This window comes from Chiloscyllium plagiosum, chromosome 20 (genome assembly GCF_004010195.1).
Source record: "Chiloscyllium plagiosum isolate BGI_BamShark_2017 chromosome 20, ASM401019v2, whole genome shotgun sequence".
Lineage (NCBI taxonomy): Eukaryota > Metazoa > Chordata > Chondrichthyes > Orectolobiformes > Hemiscylliidae > Chiloscyllium > Chiloscyllium plagiosum.
Window position 1 is genome coordinate 690,763 of NC_057729.1, and position 12,324 is coordinate 703,086.

General features: G+C 41.0%; 2 protein-coding genes across 3 annotated transcripts in view; one reads left to right on the forward strand and one right to left on the reverse strand.

Moving 5' to 3' along the window:
* rab22a (RAB22A, member RAS oncogene family) overlaps positions 1–6,699 on the reverse strand; it is a 65,246-nt gene extending 58,547 nt beyond the window's left edge. Inside the window, exon 1 of the mRNA XM_043710085.1 lies at positions 6,406–6,699. Within this exon, the coding sequence (XP_043566020.1) occupies positions 6,406–6,441 (36 nt within the window). The 5' untranslated portion in view covers positions 6,442–6,699. The remainder of the gene's footprint in view (positions 1–6,405) is intronic.
* Positions 6,700–6,918: 219 nt separating this feature from the next.
* ppp4r1l (protein phosphatase 4, regulatory subunit 1-like) overlaps positions 6,919–12,324 on the forward strand; it is a 125,670-nt gene continuing 120,264 nt past the window's right edge. Inside the window, exons 1-2 of one of the 2 annotated variants that reach the window (XR_006314608.1) lie at positions 6,919–7,069; positions 7,170–7,214. Coding sequence is in view for 1 of the 2 variants with exons in the window: in XM_043710084.1 (XP_043566019.1) it covers positions 7,063–7,069; positions 7,170–7,214 (52 nt within the window). In the remaining variant the exon portion in view is untranslated. The remainder of the gene's footprint in view (positions 7,070–7,169; positions 7,215–12,324) is intronic. The other variant, XM_043710084.1, reaches the window with a different exon arrangement.

Here is a 12,324-nt window from a genome sequence, read left to right on the forward strand (position 1 = left end):
TTTTGATCACACAGCACTGCCCTTTGATGTGAAGGGCAGTGTTTGTCACTGGCCACCCGCGTGTTTTCCTATCTTCCTGGTGGTGGAAATTGAATAAAGATTCGTGCACTTTGTGTCTTTCACTGTGTCTCACACCTGCACACACACACACCATGGGTGCTGGGGATAAAAAAAAGCAGAAAAAAAATTTAAAAAAAAAAACTGGAGTGAAACCTCCTCCTCTGCTTTTGGTTAAAAAAAAATAAAAGGGATGTGTTTTCTTTGTTCAGTTCCTCGCTTTCACTCAACCTCGCACGCCTGCAAAAAAAAAGGGGTTGGTCAAGGGGGTCACCTAGCTTGTACAAGCTTTAGTTTGCAGAAGTTGGTGTGCACAAGTTGTATCTCGTGTGCAAAATCTCGGGAAAAGAACTTAAGGTACTGCAGGTTAGCCTGTTATCAAATGTCTTCTCAAAATCCAAATATATTACTTCAACTATTACTGCTTTATGTATCCTGCTTGTTACTTCCTCAAAAGAATTCTAGAAAATTTGTCGGCATAATTTTTCCCTCTGTGAAGTTATATTGTGTCTGCTTTATTATTATGTTATGCATAGCTAAATACTGTGTTGAGACAATCACTGATTTTCTTTATTTTTCTCATTTTGCGTTGGAATTGTGAGCTAAAGCATCAAACTCTGAAAAGTTTATTTTAAAAGTAAAATAAAAAAACTGATATTTGCATTTGGAACTGACCTGGCAAGATAACTGCAGATTAATTATTGTTCTAAGCACACTGCAGACATTTCAACACTAGGACGTGTTATGCTGGAGGACTATCAGCTGGATGTTGCATGGTCCATCAGCTAGATATTGCATCGGTCAATCAAGACGAAGCTGGTGCTGGCTGGTAAACCATAGAGAATGTTGAAAAACAATTGATCGAGTTGGTTTCAACTGTTTTTTTTATCCGGGGGCAGAAAACCGTGTACTCAGGAGGCGGCAGGACTGAGAAGCTGTGTTTCAGTTTTTATTCACTAATTGTATATTCAGTTAAAGAATTAATGAATTTGTGAAAAGAATCCCAGTTTAGAATAAATAATCTTTGGAGTTGACATTGACCGGTGACTTCGGAATTCAAATAAGATACAATCACTTTTGCCTGTATTACAACGTATTGCTCGAAGATTCTATAACAAGTTAGTATTGATCTTTGAAACAGTTATCGAATAAACAATAAAAGAATTGTAATTTATCAAACGTTTTAATTTAGCCAGTTTCCCTAGCTCTTTTTCTCAAGTGATAATTATATTTATTTCCTCTCCTATTTTTGGCCCTTGATTATATAGTAATTTTGGAAAGCTGTCAATGTCTCCCATGGAGACCGATGCAAAGTATTTATTGAACCTCTCTGCCATTTCCTGGTTTTCCATTAGTCCCCCAAACTTGCTCTCTAAAGGGCCCATGTTAACTTTGGCCTCTCTCATTTTACACAAAGAAGTTCTTGCTGAGCATTTTGATGTAACTTGCAAGTATTACCTCAAAGTTTATCTTCTCCCACTTAATTTTTTGTGCGATCTTTTGATGGTCTTAAATACCAATAAGCACTAACCTTTATAGTACTCCACTACCTGCCAGTTTGAAAATGCCACATTCCTCCCTATTCTTTGTTTCCATTCACCCTATAATCCATCTTAATATGTTACCTCCTATTTCATTATGCCTTTTCTTGCAGATTAACCTTTACGTGACTATTTCAAATATGTTTTAGAAATGCCCCTACTTCCCTTCTCACCTTAAACCTATGTCCTCTAGCTTTGAACTCCCCTAGCCTAGGGAAAGATCTTTTCTATTCATCTATCCTGGTCCTTCATGATTTTATAAACCACTATAAAAGGTCACCACTCAACCTCCGATGCTCTAAGGAAGATAGCCCCAGTCAATTCAGCCTTTCCCATTAGCTCAAATCCTCCAACCATAGCAACATCCTTGTAAATCCTTTCTGTACCCTTTCAAGTTTAACATCTTTCCGATAGGAAGGAGACCAGAATGGAATGCCAAACATGGCCTAACCAATGTATTGTACAGCCGCAACATTACCTCCCAACTCCTGTACCATTAAAGGCAAGGAGTACCAAACGTCTTCTTCCCTATCCTGTCTACCTACGTGAACACTTTAGGTTAGATACATCACTAGATGCAAACATCAGGCACACTCCAGTCTTTAAGATCACATGCTTCACCTGCAATCTCACCACATTTACTGCACCGGAATGACACTTATCCTAGTTCTCATACCTCACATCTTGCGACCTGAAAGAAACCTCCAACTGAAGCTGAATAGGAACTACTTCATATTGCTTACCAACATTGACTAGAAATTGGCACTAGATTGCGTAAATTCATTTTGCACTTCAAATCTAACCCACAGTGACAGGATGACAGTCAAGGCACTGTGCTCCCTAAAATGACAATTGTATTAAAGGAAACAAGTACACAATTAGTGAACACAAGATGGATGCATTGGCAAAAACAGGCAGACAGATATATTTAACAATGGGCAGTTTTTCAAGAAACAAACAGATAATGCTGGAGCTACTAAGGAGGTCTGGCAACGTCTCTGGAGAGACAAACAGAATTAATATTTCAAGTCTGATACAAACTTGTCTAGAACCTTTCTTTTGTGCTTGCTCAAATTTTCAATGCTCACAGGATTTTGCTTTCATGCTTGAGTTTCAACAAAATTGGTTCAAGTACATTTCAACGTGGACAAGAAATGATAATAAAGAGTGACATGGGAAAGGCTTTACTATTTTTACAAAATCAACAGGTAGCTAGGATTTTAAAGATTAACAGGGATTAGTAAACAGCATGAAAGTAGAACAATTTGGATTACCCTTCGAGACAGCCAGTGCCAAATTGATGGGTCAGATGTGTTGCATTCTGCAAGTCTGTATTACTCCTTCACTTAAACCAATAGAGATTAATTTTGTCACCGATTTCTTAAAATCTTACAATGAGAATAATTTACTAAATTATACAGCATCCAGTAAAGAACTTACGCACTAGATAATTTATTTTCAAATTGGATCAGTTAGAATACAGAGGAATCAGGCTAATAGAAATAAGTCTGTCTTCCTTGTGTAATAACAATTATCTACAGCAAAGCACATTCCTTTGCAAATGTCTTCTAATGCAGTCATGATTCAGATTTTTTTTTAATATACAGATGCTAAGTTATTTTTAAAATGTACTGTACTTAAAATGTGGTTCTAAATATTTAGGAAAACAAGTGTCTACGAATATTTAATTTCAGGAGTGCCTGAGTGTAGCCTACAGGTGGCAAATATAATTTTAGTACAACATGTTGTTAAATTTGTGAGGGTGCACAAAATATTTACAAGGAAGCTGCCAGGGTTGAGAGTTTAGGCTCTAAGAGGCTGAATAGGCTAGGGCTATTTTCCCTGGACCATGAAAGGGATGGAGAAAGTGAGGTCTGCAGATGCTGGAGATCAAAGTTGAAACTTTATTGCTGGAACAGGTCAGGCAGCATCCAGGGAACAGGAGATTCGACGTTTCGGGCACAGGCCCTTCTTCAGGAAAAGGCCCTTCCTGAAGAAGGGCCTGTGCATGAAAGGGATGACCTTGTAAGGTTTATAAAATCATGAGGGGCATGGATAGAGTGAATAGTCAAGCTCTTTTTCTCAGGGTAGGGGAGTCCAAAATGAGAGGGCATAGGTTTAAGGCAAAAGAAAAAGATTCAAAAAGGAACCAAGGAGTAACGTGTGCATGCAAATGGTGGTGCGTGCAAGGAATGAACTGCCAGAGGAAGTAGTGGAGACTGGTACATTCACAACATTTATAAAACATCTGCATGGGTCTATGAATAGCAAGGGTTTAGAGGAATATGGCCAAAATACTGGCAAATAGGACTAGATGAATTTAGAATATCTTGTCAGCGTGGGTGAGTTGGGATAAAGAGTCTGTTTCTGTGATGTACAACTCTATTCAAATCAGCCTGCAAAAGCATTATAGTTTTAAACTCAGAACCGTTCATGCCAAATTTGGCTAGGGAGGGGAATTGATGGTTTGACAGTGAGTGGTGATGACGACAAAATAGTTCAAAGACAAACAAGTTCAAAATTACAAATTCTATCCTTTCAGTTTTGGCTACTCGTACTAGTCAATCCTTCCAAAAAGTTGGGTGAAATTCACCAGTATAATTAGTTAACAACAGGGCCCGATAAACACAGTCCTCCAATTCTTACACAACATGCCTAGAGACAGTTGACAAAAGCATATTTAAGCACATGATTCAGTTCAAAACCTAGAAATTACCACTGACAACATTGTGATTTTTGTGAAGATTTGTAACTCAGGTTGTGGTTCAGCCTGTCAGTTTGCTTGCTGAGCTGGAAGATTTGTTCTGATGTTTTGTCACCATGCTAGGAAACATCAGTGAGCCTTCGGTGAAGCGCTAGTGTTCTGTCGTGCTTTCTATGTGAGTGATATCACTTCCGGTTCTTATTCCAAGAGGTTGTCCTCTAGGAATTCTCTTGCATGCTTTTGTTCAGTCTGTCTCAGGTTGGTCGTATTGTCCCAGATGAACTGGTGTCCCTCATCGTCTGTGTGCAAGGATACTAGTGATAGTTGGTAGTGTCTTTTGATGGCTAGCTAGTGCTCGTGTATCTTGGTGGTTAGTTTCCTGCCAGTCTGTCTGATGTGATGTTTGTCGCAGTCCTTGCATAGTATTTTGTATATGACATTGGTTCTGCTGGTTGTTGGTATGGGGTACAGGCTGTTTTGTGTGTTGTTAGGTTTGTGGGCTACCATCATGCCTAGGGGGCAGAGTAGTCTCATCGTCATCTCAGATGTCTTTAATGTATTGTAGTGCGGTTAGTGTCTCTGGGCTTTTTGTGTCTTTTTGTTTAGGTTTGTTGTTTAAGAATTGACAGACTGTACTTATCAGGTACCTGTTGTTCTTGAATACTTGTCTAGGTGTTTTTCTTTGCCATCTCTTAGTTGCTACTGCTGCAGTGTGTTGCGGCCCATTTAAATAATGTACTGATGCAGCTGTTTGTGGGTGTTGGCATAATTGCTCTTGTAGTTGAGTATCTGGTCTGTGTGTCGCTTTCCTGTAAACACTGGTCTGCAGTTCTCCATTGGCTTTGCATTCTACTGTGATATCTAGTCTGTTGGTGTTCTCTTCCTCTTTGGTGAACTTTATGGCAGTAAGGATGTGTTTTGCATTTGTAGGTTTCTTTTAATTTGTTTCATTTTGTGATGACAATGGCGTCATCCACGTAACGGATCCAAAGCTTGGGCTGGATCATGGAGATGGCCGCTTGTTCCAACTTCTGCATAACTGCTTCTGCCAGGAGTCCTGATACTGGTGGTGCCATGGGTGTCCCATTGATTCGTTTTAGGTCGTCGTTGACAACGTTTTTACAATGTTTGAAAATAACTTGTATTTGTTCAACATTTTTTTGAAACTTCAATGTACAGAAGTGCTTCACAGCCAATTAAAAGAGATAGAGTCACCGTAGTCATACCACACCATTGGGCTGCACTCATAAGGGGGAGACAACTGATCGTGTTTTAACTTCATCATCATCAGCTCAGTCAGTGCAGGAACTGAACTTATGCTGTCAACATTACTTTAAATTTTAAACTGGCTGCCCAGCCAACTAAGCTGATCAAACCTCTTCACAACCAGGTAAATACAATCATTACTACATTTCAAAGTATTTAGAAAAATACAACAGCTGATCTGTGTACACTTTTAATGAGCAGGTACCCCTTTATTAATGAAAAAGGGCTTATGCCCGAAACGTCGATTCTCCTGTTCCCTGGATGCTGCCTGACCTGCTGCGCTTTTCCAGCAACACATTTTCAGCTCTGATCTCCAGCATCTGCAGACCTCACTTTCTCCCCTTTATTAATGTTTTAAAAGGGTCATTAAGTGGCATGAGCTGACTAAACATTTGTTCAATAATACCATCAGCAACTATGACACACATAACTGCTGCAATTTAGGGAGAACAGCTCCTTCTTACTATTTAGTCCACAATTATTTCTTTCAACATAGAACACTTATTTCCTTTTAATAATCACCAGTTGACATGCAAGTCCCATAAAGCAAAAACATGAAACTGATTGTTTTTTTAACTCTGGCTAAACAATTTACAAACGTAACTACTTCCCAAACTATTACTTTGCCTCTGGTGTTCTCTAGGGTGCTAGCAACATTTTGAGTTATTGTTTCAGATTTTCTACACGCGCAGTTTCTTCTTTCCCTTACTGTTTGTTTATCATTTGAAATCCACCACAGAAATTTATCACGGTAAAAGGCAACAGTACAAACCGTCAAACGTTAACTGCTGCTGAGCGAACTACCTCAAGTCGGCTGTAACCGGGACAACCACTTACCCCAAGCAGACAAACTTTCAGCTCCCTCAAAGCCATGGTAAAAAAAGCTGGCGGCTTTCAGAAATCCACACACATCTCCAGTAGGACATTTAAGGGAGGGGGGGGGGAAGACGAAGGGAAGTAAAGTGGAAAAAGGTAACACTGAAATCACCTTTCGAACGTAATTGTTTTTTTTTTGAAAAAAGGGGAATACGTTTGGAAAGCAGGCCGATAGTCAGCCGCTCTGAACCGCAACAAAGCTCCGCATCCACAGGGCCACCGCCACCATCTTGCCTCAACACCGTCACGTGACCAACGCGAGCCCTCCAGCAAAGAGCTTGCAACGCGAACATATTTTTGTGAAGTAACTCCTCGAACGACGTTGCTTCCTGCTCAGATCTTAAGAGATAAAATACACACTGTATTTTTTTTAAAATAATATGAGGTAACGTGAAGCCCGAGGGGAGGGTCCGGAACGTTGAGCACGTGATCGTCGGTCTGGATTTGAAAACAATTCTACCCAGCTTTAATTTTGATTCGAAATAGCTGTTTGACAGATGGCTGCCAGAAAGCGTTTTGCTGCGCTTGGCGCATTCATTTACTTTGTTCTTTAACCACGGAAGTGGGTGTCCTGCCCTCCCCTTCCCCTCCCCCCCCCCGCCCCCAGATCCATCCAAGATGGCGGGTATGTCAGTCCTTAGCCCGTTAGCGGCTATTTTGACACTCTTTATCGGCGCCCTTTAACACCCTTTCTGTTTTTCTTCATCTCCTCCTCTCTCTCCCAGGCCTCTCCCTGTATTACGAGGACTCACAGGACGAGCTGGAAGAATGTGAGTATGGCGTCGATGTGTTGTTTGGGGTCATAGGGCTAAGAGACTATGGGGCCCCGGCCTCGGTTGCAGAGGTAGTGGCTCGGGGGGTGAGGGGTGAAGAGGAAGGGGATCAGTACCCTGTCAGCCCGGCCTTAACCTCTTCTTTCAGTTTCCCGTGTTGGTTCTTTGGACGTTCCCTACCAGATGTCGAGTATATTCTCTCGTTTAACCCGCCCCGAGCCCTCAATCTCACGCTGCCCGCTGCAGCTCCCTTGCTTTTCCCTCCGGGTAGGAGAGGTGCCTGTCAGCGACTGATCATATTCGGTCTCGGTGTTGCCCTTCTCCTTTGGGTTCGATGTTACTATCGCCATCGCAATAACTTCAGATCTTGCTTCTCCGGGAGTGGGTTTGGGGAGGTTGCAGTTGTCTCTGAACTGAATTGTGTACTTGACCGCTGCAGTGACTCAATGACTAGACATCTGTCCAGATGATGTGGATGGTATGTACTAGTTGTTGCTTTTTTGTTTTGGAAATCCCTCTTTAGTTTTAAATACTATTCCAATTTCCTGTGGATGCCCTGGTTCGCACAAAGCTAACCTTGTTGAGTTTACTGATAAGTTGGAGGATTTAGGCATTATTTTGCTAAATTTCATGAGGCTACTAGAACAGATGACTAAGGGGAGGCAAAATAAAATACATCACAAAATGTTTGTTTTTTCGTGGATTTAAAAAAAGTCAATAAATGTTTGGAATATTAACAAGTGTTAGCTACATTATCTCCTATGACCAAATCTTAAAAGCACTGTATTGGCGAACCTATGGGCTACCATTGCGTATACTAGTTGCATACTGTTTTAAGTCTTGTGCCACAGAAAAAATGTTTATGCATAGATAAACCTAATTGTCATAAATTGATCCATTACTTTAAAGGGCTTGCCTAATATGGAGTTTAATAAGGTAACGAAAATCCTGGATCGAAAAGTGTGTCACTGGAAAAGCTCAGGTGGTTAGGCAGCATCCGAGGAGCTGGAGATTCGACATTTTGGGCATAAGCCCTTCATCAGGAGCTAAAATCCTGGTGAAGAAAAGTATAAAATTAAAGTTACACCTAACAAAAATAAACAAACAAAAACAGAAATAGCTTAGGAAACTCAGCAGGTCTGTTCTGAGGAGGGTCACTGGACCAAAGTTGACTCTGCTTTCTCTACAGATGCAGCCAGACCTGCTGAGTTTCTGTAGCTATTTCTATTTTTGTTTAAGGTTACACCTGTTTGCTCCACTAACTGAATTGATTAATTTTGACGTTAGGATTGGCAACATTGGAAATGTATTGCTTGAACTTGTACCAGTAGTGCGTTGTTTTGTGGTGGAGGCATAGACAAGGATTATTTAAAATTAAAGAAAGTAATGATAGACTCAAATTACTTTCCTTGAGGCGTATTATCATTAGCATTTTGTGTGTTTGCAGATTTAGGGCATTGGGATTATGGGGGTAGCCTATTTGGTAGACTTAGGTATTTAAGGATGTGAGTGTTTCTGAGATGTGTTTTTGACAGTGTCCACATTTTATCCCTAGCACCTTTTCCCCTCCTTTTGTCAAAATTTCTACATGTGTACACGTTTCTGTGTTGGGCTCTAGTGGCCCACCAAATGATTTGCAAATGTCTTGGACCATTTATCTTCAGGCGATCCTAAGGGAATTCTCTGCCAAATGATCATGTTTTGACTCTTGCCTCAGGCAAGCAATACAACCATTACCAGAAATGTTTAACAAGTTGATTGAATTTTGTGGTGTTGATAGAGTTAGCCAAGATCTCCACATCAAATATTACTAGTGGATTAATTTTACTATGACTTGAACAGACAAATGTTGCCTTGGTTTAATTTTTTTTCGCCAAAGCACTACTGTGATAGCAAGTGAATAATGACAGGCTATTTACCAAATGGGGCGTCACAACAAAGCTAGATCATCTTCTTACTCATTGTTCACACATGTACTTCCAACAGGGCTCAGTAAATGGACCAGCATCCATGCCCACATGCAGGAACAATGGGGCAAGCTATAGGAACTATGCTGCAATCCCTGCTGAAATCAGCTTGTCACATCTAGGATTGTTATGGTCTGCTGGAGACTGTGCCACAATTGTCACTGATTTACATGCTGAATATTGATCCTGCTATTTGGAACAAAACAACTTGAATGAGGATTGACAAAAAAGGTCTTTTTATGTACTTTACGAAAATCAGATCCAAAGGTTTTTTTATGTAAACTTTAAAAATATCTTAGCAATTACTGGGAGTTTAAATTACGTGATTATACAGCTTCAAACCTATATGTAAATAATTGTAAAATTGTACAGACATCTAATGATCTGTGGTTATTTGAATTTGCACACTGCTAATGTTATCTCAACTCAAGATTGCTGTTATAAAAATGTCCTTGGTTAAAAGACTGATAATTGTCACAAGCAGACTGCACAGTTGGAAAATTTAAGCTGTCTGCAACAAACATAGGTTACGTTTATAGCTGCTTTGTCACTGCAGTATTTCTGATTAAACAAAGTAAAGGCTTGATGTCACTGAGTTAATTATCGAACATCTACACTGTTGAACTGCAGCTCTTACTCCTCAGAATCTCTTTACACCCAACTCCTGATTGCATCTGCAATTAGGTTTCAGCCTCTGCAACAGTACTGAAACAGCCCTTAAATACACAAGTGACATTCTGTCTTGTGCTGATTGTGGTAAACAATCTCACTTCATTCTTTTTCACCCATCAACAGCCAATCACACCATTGATCATGCCATCCTCCTCTAATGACACTCCTTTGTTCCAAAGTTTGGACCTGACTATACCCCATTGTTCCCTTCTTTTCGATCCAGCTGTAGCCAGAGAATCACCTATAATGACTTTCTTTTCCACTCCTGTATTGTTGTCTCCAGAACACCTTCCCCTCTCTGCTTCCACAAAAGCTTTTGTCCTTTGCCTGTTTCTATTCTCATGTAAACACCTCGCAATGAAATTTATAAGGTACCACATGCCTGCTGACAGCATCTAATTCAACCACACTGCCACCTCATTTAAGTTGGGGAGAGAGTGAGATCTGCAGATGCTGGAGATCAGAGCTGAAAATGTGTTGCTGGAACAGCGCAGCAGGTCAGGCAGCATCCAGGGAACAGGAGAATCGACGTTTCGGGCATAAGTCCTTCAGGAATGAGATTCAAGTTGTTGACTGTCTATGATATATCCCTCTTTTCTGCTCATCTACGCAGGTTGTCATTACAGGGAACAGGAGAATCGACGTTTCGGGCATAAGTCCTTCTTCAGGAATGAGATTCAAGTTGTTGACTGTCTATGATATATCCCTCTTTTCTGCTCATCTACGCAGGTTGTCATTAACTACTGGCAAGAACATCACCGCTGCCTTTGCACTGCAAACTGTTCCTGTTTCTGGATTCAGTCTGAGGCTGAAATGATTTTTGTAACTTTACTGCTCTATTTGACCGAGAGTAGAATTTCCAATAGCATAATATCACTTGGACATGTTCACTTTCAGCTTTGACATCAGACATCTCTGACCTTGCATATTCCATAAACTTGAGCTCATCTGAAAGTCTGGTATCTCTTTCCAACCTTGTACAAGTTCCATTCACTCATCAGTTGAAACTTTATTGCTGGAACAGCACAGCAGGTCAGGCAGCATCCAGGGAACAGGAGATTCGACGTTTCGGGCACAGGCCCTTCTTCAGGCCTGTGCCCGAAACGTCGAATCTCCTGTTCCCTGGATGCTGCCTGACCTGCTGTGCTGTTCCAGCAATAAAGTTTCAACTTTGATCTCCAGCATCTGCAGACCTCACTTTCTCCTCCATTCACTCATCACCCTCATTCTTTCTGAGCTGGAAAGCTTCCCTCTCCATTTATTTGTTTTGAAAACTATCTTGCCTTTTTTTTTTAGTCAGTAAGTGCTGGCCTGGCCAGTGATGTCCTCATCCAATGAATGAATAGAAATAAATCCTCGTTGGCATTCTTAAACATAGAACAGTACAGCACAGAACAGGCCCTTCAGCCCACAATGTTGTTCCAACCATTGATCCTCATGTACGGTAAACCTAATGTACGAACCCTCAAATTACTGTGACCGTATGCATGTCCAGCAGTCTCTTAAATATTCCCAATGACCTCGCTTCCACAACTGCTGCTGGCAACGCATTCCATGCTCTCTCAACTCTGCGTAAACAACCCACCTCTGACATCCCCTCTATACTTTGCACCAAACAGCTTAAAACTATGACCCCTCGTATTAACAATTTCTGCCCTGGGAAAAAGTCTCTGGCTATCAACTCTATCTATGCCTCTCATTATCTTGTACACCTCAATTAGGTCCCCTCTCCTCCTTTTTTCCAATGAAAAATGTCCGAGCTAAGTCAACTTCTCTTCGTAAGATAAGCCCTCCATTCCAGACAGCATCCTGAAAAGTCTCTGGCTATCAACTCTATCTATGCCTCTCATTATCTTGTACACCTCAATTAGGTCCCCTCTCCTTTTTTCCAATGAAAAATGTCCGAGCTAAGTCAACCTCTCTTAGTAAGATAAGCCCTCCATTCCAGGCAGCATCCTGGTAAACCTCCTCTGAACCCTCTCCAAAGCATCCACAACTTTCCTATAATAGGGCGACCAGAACTGGACGCAGTATTCCAAGTGCATCCTAACCAAAGTTTTATAGAGCTGCAACAAGCTCTCACGGCTCTTAAACTCAATCCCCCTGTTAGAACATAGAACATAGAAGAATACAGCGCAGTACAGGCCCTTTGGCCCTCGATGTTGCGCCGATCCAAGCCCACCTAACCTATACTAACCCACTATCCTCCATATACCTATCCAATGCAAAGCCAAAACACGATATGCTTTCTTAACAACCCTGTCCACTTGGGTGGCAATTTTAAGGGATCTATTTACCTGCATACCAAGATCCCTCTGTTCCTCCACATTACCAAGAATCCTATCCTTAATCATGTACTCAGCTTTCAAATTCGACCTTCCAAAATGCATCACCTCGCATTTATCCAGGTTGAACTCCATCTGCCACTTCTCAGCCCATCGCTGCATCCTGTCAATGTCATACTGCAG